At 37.7% G+C, this 19,398-nt stretch overlaps 1 protein-coding gene across 1 annotated transcript in view; it reads left to right on the top strand.

Moving 5' to 3' along the window:
* Positions 1 to 19,398, top strand: part of NBAS (NBAS subunit of NRZ tethering complex) — a 393,558-nt gene that overhangs the window by 327,964 nt on the left and 46,196 nt on the right. Inside the window, exons 47-48 of the mRNA XM_054476756.2 lie at positions 260 to 349; positions 12,969 to 13,164. Of these exons, the coding sequence (XP_054332731.1) occupies positions 260 to 349; positions 12,969 to 13,164 (286 nt within the window). The remainder of the gene's footprint in view (positions 1 to 259; positions 350 to 12,968; positions 13,165 to 19,398) is intronic.

A 19,398-nucleotide genomic window follows, 5' to 3' on the forward strand; every position in this document is an offset into this window, starting at 1 on the left:
CACAGTGCAAGTAGAATGTGTTATTCTCTTGATAGGAAAACATGTGTATATTAGACTGAGCTCCTTAAGGGCAGAAAATGTTTCATTAGCACCTAGTGTAGGGCTTGGTACATTTGTAGACATCACATAGCACAAATGACTATGGGCAGGCAGTATACTATGCCAAAATCCAGGAGGTTCATTTAAGCGTGTGAATACCAAGTTTATTTCTGAGACTTCAGTGATCCTTTTCTGAATCAGTTTATCTCTCTTTTCACAGTGGTGGCAGTGCTGACCTTGGTGGGCCAAGGGACCCACTGAAGGTCCTGGAAGGTGTTGTTGCAGCAGTCCACGCCAGTGTGAATAAGGGGTAAGTTAATCTTCATTAACTGGCTTTCCTCAGAGTATTAGAATTGCTCTTAGTATCCTCAGAGTATTAGAATTGCTCTTAGTACCCTCAGAGTATTAGAATTGCTCTTAGTATCCTCAGAGTATTAGAATTGCTCTTAGTATCCGTATGTATGAAGCTTCCAAGACTAAGCCACATTTTTAGGTGGGAAAGGAGCAGCTCTGCACCTGGAGACATGGTATTCTTAGCTCTGTGCTGACCCCACCAGCTCCAGGTCCTGCTTGCCATGGAGAGCATTGTTTTCTCTTGCCTCCTTGAAAGCCATTAGAAATAATCATCATCATAATCATTCTGTCAGGGCAGAAACTGCTCTGAGCTTCCTACAAGATAGGGGATTCTCATTTCCAACACGTTAACTGTATTGATTAAGTGTGGAAATTCCTAGGGTGAGTATATATGCTCTTTAAAAAAAAAACAAAAAAACTTTGTATAAATTAAAGTCAGCTTTGTTTTAGGACTCAAAGTATACAGGCTTTGTAAGCCTAGAAAGATGTGTATCTCCGATGCTGTTTTTAGAAAGAATTTTTCATTCAGGTACAATGATATTGATAAGAAAAAGAGCAACCACAAATGAACAGTTGTGCATGTCCTCGAAATTCACAAAGGTCTTTACAATGCCTAATATCCATGTCAGCCATATAAGTCCTCTCCCCAATTTTCTTTCTTTAATTTGAAAATATGATGGAATATAATGAAGATGGGTTTGAGAAAACTCCCCATAGTTCTATTTGGTAATATAATTATTTTTATTTGCATGTTACCTACCAGTTATTGTTCAGGTACAGGTATCTTTTTATATAGTTTCAATTTAAATGTATAAACTTTTATATTCTCTTATCTACTTGCTATTGTAAGACTTTCCATTGATCTTTGTAGATTTAATGATTATTGTGATTATTATTTCTAACGGCTGTATATGTTGTTGCCATCTTCAGAGGAGAACCTAAAAGCTCAGAGAGAGGAGTTGACTTGCCCAGAGTCATACAGCTGGGAAATAGAACCAGGATTCCACCCTGGCTCTAAATAATAATGTAGTACTCAGATGCCGACTCCTTCATAGTCTATTTCCCTGCATTGCTTTGTGCACAAGGTTTGAGTGACAGAATATAGAATGAGCTATGTAGGTGAAGGTGGAAAAACATTGCAAGCAGGGGTTTCTACTTCCTGTGCTTTTTACCTTGCACAGTGTTTCTAAACCCCTTTGCTTATGGTTCTTCAGATAGGAAAGTTGCTGTAGCAGTGGCTAATTTAGGCCCCCTATTTTAAAAAGAAATTAATGATTCATGGGGTTTACTCTGTGCCATGCTCTGTGTGAAGTCACAAAGGGGTCATATGGATAAGAAACAACCTCTAACCCCAAGGAGCTCACAGTCTTGCGCGGGAGACAATCTGGCCTGTAGCCATAGTTACTGTGCTATAGAATGGGAAGCGCTGTACAGAAGGCAGAGTGGAGGGAGTAGTTAGGGCACGATACACAAGGGGTGACACAGGGCTGGTCAGTGAAAGAAGAGTCTGTTTGGAGGAGATAGATGATGGTATTCCAGGCTGAGGAAGCTGCCTGAGCAACTGCACATGCAGCAGGTAGCAGAGCAGGCAGAGATGCTATGTGGGAAACACTTACCCTCCTTCTAGGGCCCATCTCACTACTGCCATCTCATTCCCAGCTTGTCAGTGAGTTCTCAGCCATCAGCTCCCAGGGAGCTGCCGTCCTCAGCGCAGCTTCTCTCAGGCTAGGCTGACTCTGGATCCTGGCCTCCCAAGATGAAAGGGTCTCAACAGGTACTGTTTTAGGCCCCTTTCAATGGGGCTTCTTAGTCTTGTCCCACTGGGACATCTCAAGCATATTAAAAGGCAGTATTTCGTCTTAGTGAATTTCTAGCCACATTTACAAAAAGAATCCAATTTGAGACTCACTCTAATACAGACTATCTTTTAAGGTTTGAAGAAGACATTAGGGAGTGGAGAAACAGAACAAGATCTTACTTTTTATTCTAGAGACACAGAATAACAAAGCCTTCTTAACAAAAGAAACTTCAGAGAACTTTTTTTTTTTTTTTTGCCTAAAAAATAAAAAGAAGAAAGACAAAGCCATAACTTTTATTTTGGCAAGCATTTTTTGAATCTGCACAGTTAAACCCGACACCCTTTGTTTGGGTTTCCCTTCCCAATAATGCGCCTGGCAGAATCATGTAGGGGAGACAGTTTATGTTTTCCAGGTAGTTCCAAGGAGGATCTTTGCAGTGATATGGTTATTCTGGATTTTGAAAGTAATGCTGTCAAGTTATTCATTCCTTGGCATGACATGACAGCCTAACCTCTAGGAGCCCGTGCCAGGCCTTATGTGCCCCTCAACCTTTCTCTTGTTGACATACCAAGCTTCCCTCAGTCCCAAACTCGTAACCTGGACACCCACTACCCTCCATAGTGTCTGTTTTGACAATAACCTCACTCATACACATCTTCAGATGTCACACACAAAAGCACATTACATGCTTTTTGGTTATGTATATACTATCCCACAATATCCCTGGCAGGGAGACTGCATAAAAAAGTAAGAATTTGAGTGCGTGTGTTGACGGCCACCACCAAATATGTGGTTTGTGGTTAATTTTTAGGCAATTTATGCCATTATTCACATGTCCTCTCTTTTTTTCTTTTTCTTTTTTTTTTTTTTACATGGAGTTTTGCTCTTGTTGGCCAGGCTGGAGTACAATGGTGCAATCTCGGCTCACTGCAACCTCCACCTCCCTGGTTCAAACAATTCTCCTGCCTCAGCCTCCTGAGTAGCTGGAATTACAGGTGCCTGCCACCATGTCCAGCTAATTTTTGTATTCTTAATAGAGATGGGGTTTTGCCATGTTGGTCAGTCTGGTCTCAAACTCCTGACCTCAGGTAATCCACCCATCTCGGCCTCCCAAAGTGTTGGGATTATAGGCATGAGCCACTGCACCAGGCCCACATGTCCCCTTTTATCCTTTTATGTTGATGCAAATATTATTTGCTTCTTTTAGATTTAATTTTTTATATTGTATAATTGTACATGTTTATGTGGTACATTGTAATGTTCTTTTTTTTTTTTTTGGAGACAGAGTCTTGCAGTGTCGCTCAGGCCAGAATGCAGTGATGGGATCTTGGCTCACTGCAACCTCTGCCCCCTGGGTTCAAGTGATTCTCCTGCCTCAGCCTCCCGAGTAGCCAGGATTACAGGTGCCAACCACCATGTCCGGATAATTTTTGTATTTTTAGTAGAGATGGGGTTTCACCATGTTGGCCAGGCTGATCTTGAACTCCTGACTTCAGGTGATCCACCCTCCTTGGCGGGATTACAGGCGTGAGCCACCACGCCCGACCTGTAATGTTTCAATGAATGTATACATAGTATAATGATAAAATTGGTATAATTACCATATCCATCATTTTAAACATTTATCATTTCTTTGTGGTGACAACATTCAAATTCTTCTAGCGATCTTGAAATATACAATACATTGGTATTTGCTCTAATTCATCCTACTATATAAATAGGACACCAAAACTTATTCTTCCTGCCCAACTGTAACTTTGTGCCTATTGACCGTCCTCTCCTAGTACACCACACTCTGCTCCCCAACTTCCAGGAACCACCAATCTATTCTGACTTCCATGAAATCAGCTTTTTTAGATTCCACATATGAGTGAGATTGTGTGGTATTTGTCTCTGTGCCTGGCTCATCTCACTTAACATAATGTACTCTAGGTTCATCATCCATGTTACTGCAAATGACAGGATTTCACTGTTTTGTGGCTGAATGGTATTTATATATACCACATTTTCTTCATCCATTAATCTTTAGATGGGCATTTAGGTTGATTCCGTATCTTGGCTATTATGAATAGTACTGCAATAAACATGGGTGTGCAGAAGTTTCTTCAACATACTGATGTAATTCCCTTTGGATATATACTCAGTAACGGGATTGCTGCATCAAATGGTAGTCCTATTTTCAATTTTTAGGGGAACCTCCATTCTGTTTTCCCTAATAGCGACTAATTTATGTTCCCACCAACAGTGTATAAGGGTCCCCTTTTCTCTGCACCCTGGCCAGCATTAGTTATTTTTTTCTTAACTCGGGGAAAGTGAAAACTCATTGTCATTTTGATTGCATTTCCCTGATGATTAGTGATGTCAAGCATTTTTTTCATATATTTATTGGGTATTTGCATGTCTTCTTTTGAGAAATGTCACTTCAAGTCTATTTCACTTCAGGTCACTATTGCTCCTTTTAAGTCAAGATTATTTATATTTTTGCTATTGAGTTGTTTGAGTTCCTTGTATATCCTGAATGTTAACGCCTTATCTGATGTATAGTTTACAAATACTTTCTCCAATTCTGTAGGCTGTCTCTTCACTTTATTGATTGTTTCCTTTGACATAACAGAGCTTTTTAGTTTGATGTAATTCCATCTGTCTGTTTTTGCTTTTGGTGCCTGAGCTTTTGGGGTCTTATTCAAAACATCTTTGCTCAGTCCAATTTTATAAAACTTTTGTCTTATGTTTTCTTCTAGTAGTTTCATATTTTTGGGTTTTACATTTAAGTCTTTAATTCATTTATAGTTGATATTTGTAATATATGGTGAGAGATAGAAGTCCAGTTTCATTCTTTTTCGTGTGGTTATCTGATTTTCTCAGCACCATTTATTGAAGAGACTGTACTTTTCCCAGTGTGTGTTCTTGGAGCCTTTGTCAAAAATCAGTTGCTGTAAATGCATGGATTAATTTTGGGGTTCTCTATTATGTTCCATTTGTATATGTATCTGTTTTTATGCCACTACCATGCTGTTTGGGTTACCATAGCTTTGTTGTGTATTTTGAGGTCAAACAGTGTGATGCCTCTAGCTGTGTTTGTTTTAGGTGTCCAGGGTCTTTTGCCTTTCCATATGAATTTTAAGATTTTCTTTTTCTTTTTCTGTGAAGAATGCCATTGATATTTTGATAGGGATTGCATTGAATCTGTAAATCACTTTGGGTATTATGGACATTTTAACAGTATTCTTCCAATCCATGAACATGGAATATCATTCCATTTATTTGTGTCCTCTTCCATATTTTCATCAGTGTTTTATAGTTTTCATTGTAGAGGTCTTTTACCTCCTTGATTAAGTATATTATTAGGTATTTTTTTCACAGCTGTCTTGTAAATGAAATTGCTTTCTTAATTTCTTCTTCAGATTGTTTGCTATTGGCATATAGAAATGCTACTGATTTTTGTATGTTGATTTTGTATCTGCAGCTTGACCAAATTCATTAATAGATGCTGAAAAAGCATTCCATAAAATTCAACATCCCATCATGATAAAACTCAACAAGCTATGGAACATAATACAGTATGGAAGGAACATAATACAGTAAAGACCATCTGTGTCAAACCCATAGCATCATACTTAATGAGAAAAAAATTGAGAGTTTTTCCTCCAAGGTTTGGAACAAGACAAGGATGCCCATTTTCACCACTTTTATTCAACACATCACACTAGAAGTTCTATTCAGAGCAATAAGACAAGAGAAAGAAGTAAAAGGCATCTGAATGGGAAAGGAGGAAGTCAGATTGTCCCCGTTTGCACATAGCATGATCATCTATGTAGAAAATCCTGATGACTCCACAAAAAAAGTATTAGAATCATTTGCTCTTTCACTGCAGCTCCTGCCTCACCCCAAAAGCTCTCTTTTCCTCTTCCTTTATCTGTGCTAATTTTGTGTTAAAATTATAACACCTAGACAGGCCACCTGTACAAATGGCTTTCTTTTCAGTGTAACCACGTTCTTGCCTCTAGACATGAGAGTTGAGTGTTTTAAGGATTTTAAATCATGCCAAAGACCTTTCATACATCTACAATTAAAGGTAGGACAAAGGAATTAATTATTTGTGCATATGAAATTTCTTTCATAAAAGAAATCCATAAATGTGTATGCTGTCTCTTATTATTTATGTATATTTATAACATCATATTTCAAGAAGAAAATATCAATTTCTAGTTCGTGTTAAGAATTTGTTTGCTTAAGAAAAGTAAGTTTTTTTAAAAAAAATTCAACACTAAGAATGTTCTAAAAGCATATATCTGTCAAACCTGGAATTAAGAAAATACTGCTGTCAAATATTTTAAAAACAAGGAAACAAACAAAAAATCCTGACAAACATCTAATTCCTCTATGCCAAGACTTTGGAAAGGTGCTATTCAGTAACTCACTTAGTCCTCAGAACAACCTTATCATCCAGAAATTGTCATCTGAATTTTACAGACTAGGAAATGAAGCTCAGAGAGGTATGCATTTCTCTCACCGTATCACCTCCTTTTGACGCTAAGAGCCAGCACAGGACAGTAAAGCAGTTCTTCTCACACTTAATTCTGCATAGGAATTGCCTGGGGATCTTATTAAAATACAGATTTTGATTGAGTAGGTCTGGGTGGGGTCTGAAATTCTGCATTTCTAACCAGCTCCCAAGTGATACCCAGTCCATGGGAAGAACTTTGAGTAGCAAGGTCTTACCTTGTCTCTTTGACATGTTTCTCTCTGCCTTTGCCTTATTTCCCTTTCTACTTCTTGCCTTCATCTAGCTTTAAAAAACTTCCTAACAAGAATGTCTCACAAGTGTGAGCCAGTATATTTGTCATTCTCAAAAGGATTTATAGCATTAAATTCACTCAGATAACAGGTAATTAATGCAGAATTCCTCTGTGCAATATTCAAAAAAAGAAGAACGATTTACTTCAAAACGATTGAGTTTTGGAGGTGGGGGTTGATTGTTTAAATTGCTGCTTCACCACAGTCTCAGCTTCAGCTGCCTTAAAGTTTCGTATAAATATTGAACAATGTCACATAATTCAGACTTTATTAAACTCTTTGCTGTTATCTAGGGATTGCACATTATTTTTTAAGTGAAAAGAAAGAGAGGAAAAAAAAAGAGAAGAAAGAACGGCCCACCTAGAGCAAATTGAATCTGATTTTTTTTTCCCTCTTCCTGCTCTGTGAGGCAAAGTAAATCATCCAGTGTTCTCTGAGCACCTGCAGTGCATGAGGCCTTATGTTCTGTGAGGTTGAGCCCTCCTGAAAGCTGTGGTCACAATCCAGGATGGTGGATCCACTCTGTTACCGCAATATTTCTGGATCACTTCAGGCCATGTTTATGAGTATCCACTCTGCCATGTTACAGCAAGGTGTGTCCACCCTTTCACTGATAAGTGAAGCCCAGGAAGATACTCTGTTTTATTTTTTAATTATGCCTACAGTTCTCCAAGAACCCAGGAAGATATTCTGGGTTGGCATATATTTGAGAGCAGCCATAAGGAGATTATTTGTATTTATCAGGAGTCAAGCTTTGAGATTGGAATTGTGTGCATACCAACATCCTTACCTTTCCAGGCATTTTTCTTTTAATATACCTTGATTGTGATTTTCCTAAAGTCACCCTTTTTATATTACTACAGTACCATTTACACATTCGTTTATTTGCAGTTCTTATTCCTTGCCATTTCCCCCTGATTGTTTCATGGGAGCTGATAAATAGAAGACATTCTCCTGGGAAATGTCTGCCCCACCCGCTGCATATGTAGTGAGGAAAGTGTGCATAGTATGTGGGTTAGTTCATTAATGGAGGCACGGGACCTACATGGAATGGGTGTTTATGTCCCTCACTGTTAGCTCACTTGTATATACCCCTCCCTCTCTCCAATGGGCTTCAGAGGAGGTAGGCAGTGGGAGAGCCTGGGACGAACTAGACAGCTCACCCAGGCCTTGTCTAAAGGAGGCCCCTGCTGCCTTGGCCCCAGCCTGTTTTTGCCACTATTTTCCTGTCATCCAGTTTTTAAACAGGAGCTGGAACATCCTGACTGTGTGTATGTGTCGGTGAAATTCCTTAATTTTGAAACACTGGCATCTACTATGCAAGCCAGCCACAAAATCTGGTTGCCAGTTTACTTTCATTATGGAAGACACCTAATGTTCCTTCAGGTATTCAAATTCTATGACATTTATATTTACAAGAAATCTCAAATGTGTGTGTTTTGCTTGCTTGAATGTAGTTCTGCTTTCTTGCATTCTCATATAAGAACATTTTATTTTGATTAGTGCATCATGATTTATAAAATGCTTTGATATTTACCATCTCCTTTAATGTACCTTAACTATTTGAATTTAAGTTTGGGTTATCTTTGTATGTGGCATACACATACAACCTGAAAACTCTCTTACTGAGGATTCGCTTATTTATATTCTTAAAAAATCTGTCTTCTTGCTGTGATTCAATAATTTCCTTTGTTTGCTTGACATTTCCCTTCCATTCTTTTGTACTTTTGTGAATGTCCTTCCATGCTACATCACATAATAGCGAAATGCCAGATGAACACTCATTCCACCTCAGAGTAACACAGTCTCAATTAGTCATTCAATGGACATATTTTGTTGTCATGCTTGCTGCTGTTGTTCTTTTCTGTTAATAGAGCTGTTTATGTATTGCATGTGACTTCTTATCTTTTGGACCAAAACTGATTCTGAGTGTGTTTCCTTTATCAGCAAATTTTTAAAAATAATGACTAAATTATCATTTGCAGTGTAATATCCCCTCCCCAATCTCATTATAGGGAAAAAGGTGGAAGCAATTCCCTACGTGTTTGTAGTGAAACTATGAGAGATTTTCTTTTTTTATCTATTTTATGACCTTTTTTTTTTTTTTTTTGAGATGGAGTCTTGCTCTGTCACCAGGCTGGTGTGCAGTGGTGCGATCTCGGCTCATTGCAACCTCTGACTCCCTGCTTCAAGTGATTCTCCTGCCTCAGCTTCCTGGGTAGCTGGGATTACAGGCACACACCACCACGCCCAGCTAATTTTTGTATTTTTAGTAGAGACGGGGTTTCACCATGTTGGCCAAGATGGTCTCGATCTCCAGACCTTGTGTTCTGCCCACCTCAGCCTCCCAAAGTGTATTTCATGACTTTTAAAAACCGTTTGTATTACCCTTATAATGAAGTAAATATGTTTTGAAATAATGATGTTCTTTTTTAATTTTTAAGCTCATTAAATCCTCTCCTTGCTTTCATAAAAGATGAGAAATGAAATCACTTTCCTTCTTCCTATTCTAGTTTTTACATTATAAAAGTTATAATTGCTGTTTTTTACCTGTTTATCTTGAAAAATTTAAAACCCTTAGAAAAATTACATGGATAAATAAAATACTGACATACTCTTCCCCTTGATTTGCCAGTTGTTAACGTTTTATCATGGTTCTTCCTCTCTGTTTCCCTATGCATATGTTTGTGTGTATGTGTTTGTATATTTGCTGAACCATGAGAGTGACTATGAATTTTAAGAACTCAATTTGAAATCAAAATGTAAGCAATTTTGAAGCTAAAATCTTCAGGAGATAGTGTCTAGTCAATGTCCTTGACAGCTTTTTCTAAAGAGCTGCCTTTCATTTCTGTGTAGTTTTCTTGAGCACCAGTAATAGCAAAGCACATCTACGACATGGTGCTTCTAGAACACAATGCTTCTATTTTAGGAAGGACTTCTCATAATTTTATTATATGTTTGAACTATCAACACAAAATGAGAGCATGTTCCTTTAAAATGTCAAATGTTATTAGCTGCACAGTAAGTTCTAATGTAAAAGGAACTAATTTGATTTAATAACTTGAAAAATATTAGAGTAATAATCCTTCTATATCCCATCATAGCTGAGTAGTTTTAATCCACTGCCACACTGTTCTGGAATAGCCCGTTTGGTTCAGTAGCATTGTGTAGTAATTGACAAGGCAGTCCGATAGTCCAAGTTCAAATATTGGTGCCACTAATTACTGTGTGACCTTGGACAAATTATTTTTATCTTTTTAAAAATTTTAATATCATTCAGCTCAAAATGCCGTAGTCAGATTCTTAAATCTGAGATTGTTACCTCATCTACAAATTGGAGATGATAACAGTATACAAGAAAAAGATAGTTATGATGAAGTGATATAATTCATGGTGCATAGTAAACCTTCAGAAGTTGTTATGAATATTGTTTTCTTTCTTATTCACCATATTGGGAGCTTTGGTTATTATTATAACTTCCAGCTTGCCTTCATGACAACAGCTTCCTCACATTCTAGCTTTTCCTACTTATATCTTCTTGGCACTTGGGTGAGAGGGCCAAAAAATCAGCTTCATTTTATGTGAAACTGGTTAGGACTTATAGTCACAAATGGGCTTTAAATTACTTTCTTCCTGAATTAGACAGCTTCAAGCCTTCATCAAAAGTGCCTCAGTCTGCCCCAGCCCATACATTTTTCTAATCAGTAACATGATTTTGATGTTTCACTGCTCAGAAATCCTCCGTTCCTATTTCATGCAAAAAAGATCAGATATCCTTAATAATAATGGTTGCTTTTAATTGAAGCACTTAGTTATATGCCAGACATTGTATTACATGCCTTGCATTTATTATTTTATGTTTCTGTTTAATTTCTCAACAACCCCACGAGGAAAGTGTTGTTATCCATCTCCAATATACGAATAAGGAAACTGAGGCTCTGCTCTATTGAGTGACTTCTTGGTCAAAGTTACATTGTCAGGAAGTGGCAAATGTGGGCAGTGAGTCTGGGCCAAACACCTCCAGAGCCTGTGCTGTCAAAGAGTTAAACTGCACTGCCTTTTCAGCCTTGTATTCGGTCTCTTGGTTACCTAGGTGAGAAAGCCTATCCTTCCTTACCTTTCTCCTCTAATTTACCACCCACACATCTGTGCTTTAATCTCTCCCTGAAAATTCTTTGTCCTTTGAAATCTTTTGCTGTTTTTTTCTTGCTGTTCTCTGTCTGGATTATATTTTCCCACACTTCCATTTATATACATTCTAATTATCCTCTGTGATCCTGTTCAGATGCCACCTCCTCTCTGAAGCCTTTCCTGGTTCTATTCACTCTTCCTCCAAAACAGTTGTTCACATTTATATTAGTAATTTGGATAATAGTCACTTTTAAAGTCTTGCCGTTCCATGGTATTATTAGTTCTTTGAAGGCAGAGACCATATAATTTTTTTTTTATCTCTGTATCATTAAGCATAAACTATAGTGCTTTGATGATGCTGATAATTATGGTGATGATTGTTATTAAGACAATGATGGTTACTAATTATTAAGTACTTCCTCTGTACCACATAATTTGCTAGGTGCTTTGTATATGTTATCTTGGTTTCACAGACTCCAGGTGACACACTCTTGGGACCTTCGCCTGTGTCAGTATAACCTGGGAAGGATAATATTCATGATTTTTACCTAGAGTTCTTAGGAAAGTCTGCAGCCAGGATTCAGTTAGGTCCATCAGATTTTTTTTAATGGTCTTTCCATTAGACCCATTACACTGTACTGTCTATTCACCTTGCAAAAGGTTCACCAGAAATATTTGTAGCATCCTATTTTTGCATTCTAATTGTTTCCATTTCTGATAAATATTTAGGAATCTTATAGGTAAAATTAACAACTGAGTTGCTAAATTTATGAAATTCTTCAACCAATTATCCACAACATTTTGTAGTTTCACTTATTCTTAAATAGAAATAATTCTTTTAAATTGCCATAAGATAGCATTTGACAGGTATATTAAATAATACATACTGAAAGACATACTCAGTGGCATTGCAGAATTGTATTCTCAGAAGTTAAAAAAAAAAGTCTTGTGATCTTATTAGGGCATGGAATTTGATTTAAGGTAAGTTAGACTGGGATTCAGTCTAGGTGATTTATAGCTAAAAGCCTTATAAGGATCTGGCTACAACAAAACCTGTATAATTCAGTGCTTTAGCATGGATCTCCAGGCCCCTGTGGGAGTGAGTCTCCTGTATGGACAACCCCTTAAGAGTTATGGATAAATAATCCATTGACATAATCAAATAAGATATTCATTTGGGGTTACAAGAAAAGAGATTCTAGTACGAGATAGAACATTGTACAAACTGTCCCCTTTTTTGAATCATTTTAAACTTCACAGTCCTATAATAACCAAGCATTCATAGTTCACTTTTAGAGTAGTATAAAATTTGATACTCTAATGGCATATTGAAATTCTAATCATCTGGGAAAAATGGTAGAAAGAACTGGAGCTTTGGGGTCCTACAGCACTATTATACATTTGTGTGAGCATATTATATCACTTCCCTGAAGTTTGTTGGTTCAACTGTAAAAAGTAACTTATGATGCCTACTTTGCTTAATTATTGTCAACAAGTAATCAGATATATAAAATTACTAGAATGCAGCCTTGCACTATTGGTATTATTAACAGAAATAAACCTTACTACTTATTAAATTTTGAAATAAACTAGCCAAGGATATTTATCTGCTTTATATAACTCATTTTAATATGATACTGTTTTAAAATTACATTCATTTTACATAGGTTTTAAATACCTAATACAGTTTGCTATAAGCCATTTAAAAACCAAAATTTTTCCTTTCAAGAGGAAAAAAACGAAGTCATCCAACAAACAAATGTTAGGTCAGTGACCACATTTGATTACTGGAAGGGGGAAAATAAAAGGCTTAGGAGTTTACAGATACCTCTGGATTTTGCCCTGCAGTGAGGAGCTGGTTTCACCTGAGGACCTGCTGGAGTGGCTGCGGCCTTTCTGTGCTGATGACGCCTGGCCGGTGCGGCCCCGCATTCACGTGCTGCAGATTTTGGGGCAATCATTTCACCTGACTGAGGAGGACAGCAAGCTCCTCGTGTTCTTTAGAACTGAAGCCATTCTCAAAGCCTCCTGGCCCCAGAGACAGGTAAGGGAGTGTCTGAATGATTATTTTTCTTACTAACAATAATTAGGACAGATGCGGTTCCTCACGCCTCTAATCCCAGCATTTTGGGAGGCCAAGGTGGGAGGATCACCTGAGGCCAGGAGTTCAAGACCAGCCTGGCACCTGGCCAACATGACAAAACCCCATCTCTACTAAATCTACAAAAATTAGCCTGGCGTGGTGGCATGCAGCTGTAGTCCCAGCTGCTCAGGAGGCTGAGGCAGGAGAATCACTTAAACCTGGGAGGCGGAGATTGCAGTGGGCGAGATGGCACCACTGCACTCCAGCCTGGGCGACAGAGCGAGACTCCATCTCAAAAGAAAAAAAAAAAAAACAATAATTGGAGGTCAGTTCTTGATTTCTTTAAACAACTGTCAACTGGATAATCATCTTGGTAATGCAAACTTTCCAGTATATTTATCAATCAGCTATTTAGTAGTTGAATATGTGCAACAAAATTTATTTTTATTTTTCCATATGTTTGAACATGCGTATGCATGGTAGATTATACACAGAACACGTGTACATTATTTTTCTCTTAATAGCAGATAGGATGGTTCACAGTATCAGTTAATCATGGTAGCTTACTCTTGCCCAGGAAAAATGCAGATCTGAATAGAAATATAGTAAACAGTTTAGCTAGTTCATTTCCTTCATGCTCTGCCCAGGTACTAAAATGCTGTCCCTTCTCCCTATACTTAGAAGGACATAATGTAACAGAGACACAAGATCTTAGTTTCTCCATACCGTACTTCAAGGCTCACTCAGTCCATCTTCTCTCTGGAACCTTCTCTAACCATTGCAAGCTTAATGGAACCTTGAATTCCACATATTTGAGCCTTAATTATTTATAATTATTATCATTATTAATTACTGTTAAAAGTTTTGTTTTTCCACCACCATGAGAACTGAAGCCCTAGAGGATATATTTACCATCTTTTGACTGTAAGTATCCTGTGCATATACTCAGAGTTTAAATCCTTATTGATTGAATAGATAAGAATGCTAATTCCTAAATCAAAGAAATATGGTGGCTGTTGAAATTTGGCTTAAATTCTAAATTGATGCACCCTGAGGCCATAGGGTCCAGGAGCTGGGAACCTTAATCACGTGCTTTAGCATGCAGGGTTAGACCGTCATGTCAATAAGTGTTAGAAACTAGGACTTCCCAGATAATCCCCACTGCAAAAGAGTCTCCTAGAGGTCTAACTCCAACTCATTCTACCGTCTAATTTTAAAGCAAGTTTATAATTTATATGGTTATTACTACATCTAAAGAACAATAAATTTCTTTTAAAAAATGAATCAGATTTTAAGAATATTTTGGGCCTCATCACAGAATATCTTTGTAATTATTATCAGATACAGTCTTATTTCCCTCTGTGAGATGAAGAGGTCAGTACTATTGTTTGCTCTTCAGAGTTAGAGAAATTGAGATTCAAAAAAGATAGACCTATCAAAGATTCTCTACTCTTGTCAAATCACTGGAGTGGATTGTAGTTTAAAAGTCATGAATATCAGAATCATACTCTCTCTGAAGCACTGTGACCTTAACATGTTCAGTCTCAACATTTTGCCTTGAATTACTTGAGGAAACCACTCGCAGTGTTTTTTAAAGAGCAGGCTAGGAACACGAAGGCATAGGCCGCGAGCTCTATTGCAGGTACGGGGCATAGAAGTTAGAGATGTGCTTGTTTTCAGCAAACATGAAGGTTCATGTGGCATCCCTGGGGTAAACCCTAAATTAGGTCACATTAGTTTTGCTCTGTGGAACTTTAGGGTCTGACTCTGGTCCTGAAGCAAATGAATGTGACTACAGTTATGTACTTTCCTCATACCTTCACTTTTTAAGTTCTCGACCTCAGTCAGTTTCACCTTCTCGCCAGGATGATGAGGCTGATTTCTCTGGTTAGAGCCTCACTTTATGTTATGTCAGATTCCTGTTATTCTAAAGATGCGAGGAAACAGTGTAGAAGTTGGGAAAAGGGGAAAATGTCCGTGTTATGTGACATGTTAAAACACAGGAACATACACTGTGATATTTGAACCCGAGCTCTTCATAAATAATGTAAGTATCATTGCTATTTCTTCTTCTAAGCTTTTCTCGGTGTTCTAATTACTCAAGAAACAAGTTGGAACTTTTATATGAGTTCAAGGATTTCTGAATATTTTTGAGATTTTAGTTTCTTGATAGCTTAACTTTTTCCAAAAGCAGAACTTAAGGCAACTTGGCTTGTAATTAAGAGTTTTTTCTCAAGCACTTTTCTAAACTGACTTGACTTTATTGTTATGAGTCCAGACTATTTTCTCTCATTTGCCAAATCCATGTGTAACTGCGTTTCACCGATATTTCTTCTGTGGTGGTGCAAACTTTTTCAGGCCCTCTAGGAAATCTCTCCCAAGAGTTTCTGAATGACTCTAATACAAGTCATCTCATGTCCCCCTCACTCTTTTTGTTTTCTCTCCTCTCTGCTTTCCCCTTATGTAAGAGCATTTTCCCTGTTCTTGGTAGGTAATGATATGGATTTGTTGAATATTTGGTAGTACAAATAAGAAAGCTACACTGGCTTAATGATGCTACTCATCTAGAGTCTTCTCCAAGAAGTAAATCAGTGAGTGTCCCCCTCCTCCTTTAGAAATTAAAGATGTCTGTCTGGCATTACTGATTGAAATGTATTTTGAAGGACGGGTGCATTTGATGGGGGAATGTGACTTATAATTGTAAATAACCTCTTGTTACTTGGTGAGTGAATGCAGAAGTATTGCGTTTAGAATGGAAACACCAACAACTTCCGGAATGTTACAAAACTATGCCCGTAGTTTAAATTGTCTCTTAAATTATTGTTTTTCAAAAATTGTGTTACCTTTCACTAGAGTAGTAGAAAGATCAGGGCACTAGTGGACAGATACTTGTGTGTGTGACCATCCTCCCTCTACCACTAGTTTTAGAATTTGGGGGAAGACTCTTCATCTGTGTGCTTGGCTGCTCGGTGTATAAAATGGAAGCTTGAACTAGAGGAGATAGAGGATGTTGTGCTCCCCTCATCATTTCTCTCACACACATTAAAGTCCACTCTTGATCTCCATATCCCAAACACCTAGAAGATCTCCAAGTGTTGACTGTATAAGCTCTCGTTTTTTTTCATTTTCTCTCTATCCCCTTCTTCATTCTCAGAGATACTTTGAGTGATATTAAGGATAGAGACAAGTTCTTACAGAGTAAGGATAAGCATAGATAATGATATTGCAATGTTCACTTACCAAAAAATGTGTGACTGCTACCTTCACTGTGGCTGCCAACCCTCTTAGGCAGACTTTGCATACATCAGAGAGAGACTTAATATTTAATTATCCTCGAGGTGCCCAAAGTAGTGGCCCCACAAATCAATGTGTTGCTGGGAAACCAGCCAGCTCCTGCAAAATTAAACACAGAGTCTCTGGTTCTTGCTACCTCACTGCTTCTCGGAGAGACAGTAATTTCTAGTTTTCTGATGATTAATTAACAGAATTAAAAATTCAGAGGCCCTCATTTTTCAACAATTTGAGAGGCTTTTATTTCCATTCCAGAAATATGCCCCAGCTTGGGGTGGGAGGGAAAAAGAGAGGAACATAGGGGCAGGGGGGAGGGGATGAATGTGTTGTGTTAATCCTCATACTACGGTTTATCTGAGTTTTTCAGCTTTTGTAATTTTCTAGCTAACTGGTGCATGAAAAATATGGGGCAAAATATGGTTATTTCCTTTAAAAAAAATCCCATACCATATCACCTCAAACTTTTTTCCCATTTTTATGTAAAAAAGAACATGTGGCTTAGTTTTACCTTTTAAAATTTCAGTATGTCTGAATTTGTGGTTGTAGGTGATCACCAAAAGAATTAGTTTAAGACAATCTAACCTCATTACAAATGCATGTATTTTGCCTACTTTGAAATGTTCAGGGACATATTAACCCTTCTTTTCAGAAACCAGTTTGACTATATTTCCAAAATATTAGTAAAATATGCCCTTCCCTCTCAGAGCTCAGAGAACAGCCACGAAAGTCCAGTATGCCAAGCTACATTTGGATCCTTACAAGTAATTTACTGTTACCTTAAATGTCTTCAAAGCTAAGACTCACTGTCATGATTTACTTAACCAAATTTAGGATATTTGAAGTTAAAAATATATGTGCACACATCCATATCATATAATATATCCTAGCCATGAAATCACAGATTCTTAGAACTAGAAGAGACTTTCAAAAGCATCCCAGTTCAGCAGTCATATTTTATAGAAAAGGATACAGAAGTCCAGAAAGGAGAACTGCCTTCCTCATATTTTAGCTTAAATGTTTCCTTTTCTAAAGTGACTATACAGCCTAAATTAACCACCTCAGTCACTGTCTATTTTATTGCTGTCTTAATTCTCCACAAATCACTCACCAGTGTCTGCTGACTTTTTCCTTCCTATCCTTATGTTTGTCTGTTTATTATATGAACTCTTTCTTCTTCCATTAGGATATAAATTCCATGAGAAGAGGGATCTCACAAACACTCAGTAAATATTTGTTGAATAAATGAATATCAAATCTTTAAAAATTTGTCCAAGGTCACCCTTAAAATGGCAGGGCCAGGACTCCTGACTTCCAGTCTGATGTTCTTGCCATTAATGATGAAGGATTAGACCATGCCGCTTCCCCCTTACGTGCAAGCAAAATGATTTGCTTGGAATAATGGGAAGATTTCCTTATAGAGTGGCCTGGTGCTTTTATTTTATTTTTATTAGTTTGCCATAGTTTGCTGACAATGATTTCTGACCAGCCAGTTGCTTCTCATGTCACAGCATATTTGTCCCAATATGAGCAAGAGATTTGAAATGTTAGGATATAGCTCCTTGTGTCTTTTTTCCTAAAATGATTAAAGTTGACAGAACATCCATTTTAGTTGGTCCTGCAAATATTTGGAGATGTTGAGAGTTTCTCTTTATGAACAATGGGTTCTTTCCTTTAAATATGTGCCCTCTCGCCATTGGCATCACTGGGGGCAAAAGAAGGAACCCTGGAATGTGTACTGTGTGCACTCTTTAAACTGTCTTGCAAAGTGGTTACCATCCTCTCTGTTTTAAATGAGGTCACATGACCAATTTAAGGTGATACGTGGAACTCAAACCAGTTCTGTCTGATTCTAAAACCTATATTCTTGGCCCTGTACTACACTTCTTCCTATTTTCCAGGGAAATATATGGCACTGATATTTGAATAGCATTGGACTACATAAAGCATAGTCTTTTCGTCTTCCCACTATGACTTTACATGGATTAAATTTGATTAGAGATGAGAAATCAGGGGTTTGACAGAGAATAGAAAACATTGCTTCATCTTTTACATTTGTCACTGTCTTGATACATAGTACTATATATGTTAACTGCTGCTTAATTAAAATATTGAAAAATGCCATGCCTATTAACTGTTGTTTGAACAGGGCAATATATGTGGAATATTCACCAAATATTCTTCAAGCATATGTCATTTGACATGCACTGTGCTACACTCTAGGGACAGAAAAATAGACAAGGCAATTGATAGTAAAATGTTTGGACTTTTTGGCCACCAGTCACTAGCTCTGTGAGCTTGGAAAAGTTAGTAAATCTCTCATAACCTCAATTTCCTTGTCTAAAAAATGGAAATAATAATACAATTGTTGTAAGAATTAAATAGGCTAATACCTATAAAGCTCCAATTCTGGTCCCAGTAAATGGACCTAATTGGTGAAGGACCTCTACACCAGTGGAGAACATAGATCTATCAACAAAGAAGTAGATACCCTAAAGGTTTAGATACTGTATTAGTTTGTTCTCACGCTGCTATAAAGAGCTGCCCGCAACTGGGTAGTTTATAAAGGAAAGAGGTTTAATTGACTCACAATTCTGCAGGGTTGGGGAGGCCTCAGGACACTTATAATCATGGCAGAAGGGGAAGCAAGCAGGTCCTTCTTCACATGGCAGCAGGAAAGGGAAGAATGAGAGCCGAGCAAAGGAGGAAGTCCCTATAAAACCATCAGATCTTGTGAGAACTTACTATCACGAGAATAGCATAGGGGAAACTCCCCCCATGCTTCAGTTGCCTCCCACCAGTTCCCTCCCACCACACGTGGGGATTATGGGAACTACAATTCAAGATGAGATTTGGGTGGGGACACAGCCAAACATATCAGGCACTGTGATAAAAGTCTGCACGGTA

The sequence above is a fragment of the Pongo pygmaeus genome, chromosome 12 (genome assembly GCF_028885625.2).
Source record: "Pongo pygmaeus isolate AG05252 chromosome 12, NHGRI_mPonPyg2-v2.0_pri, whole genome shotgun sequence".
NCBI lineage: Eukaryota > Metazoa > Chordata > Mammalia > Primates > Hominidae > Pongo > Pongo pygmaeus.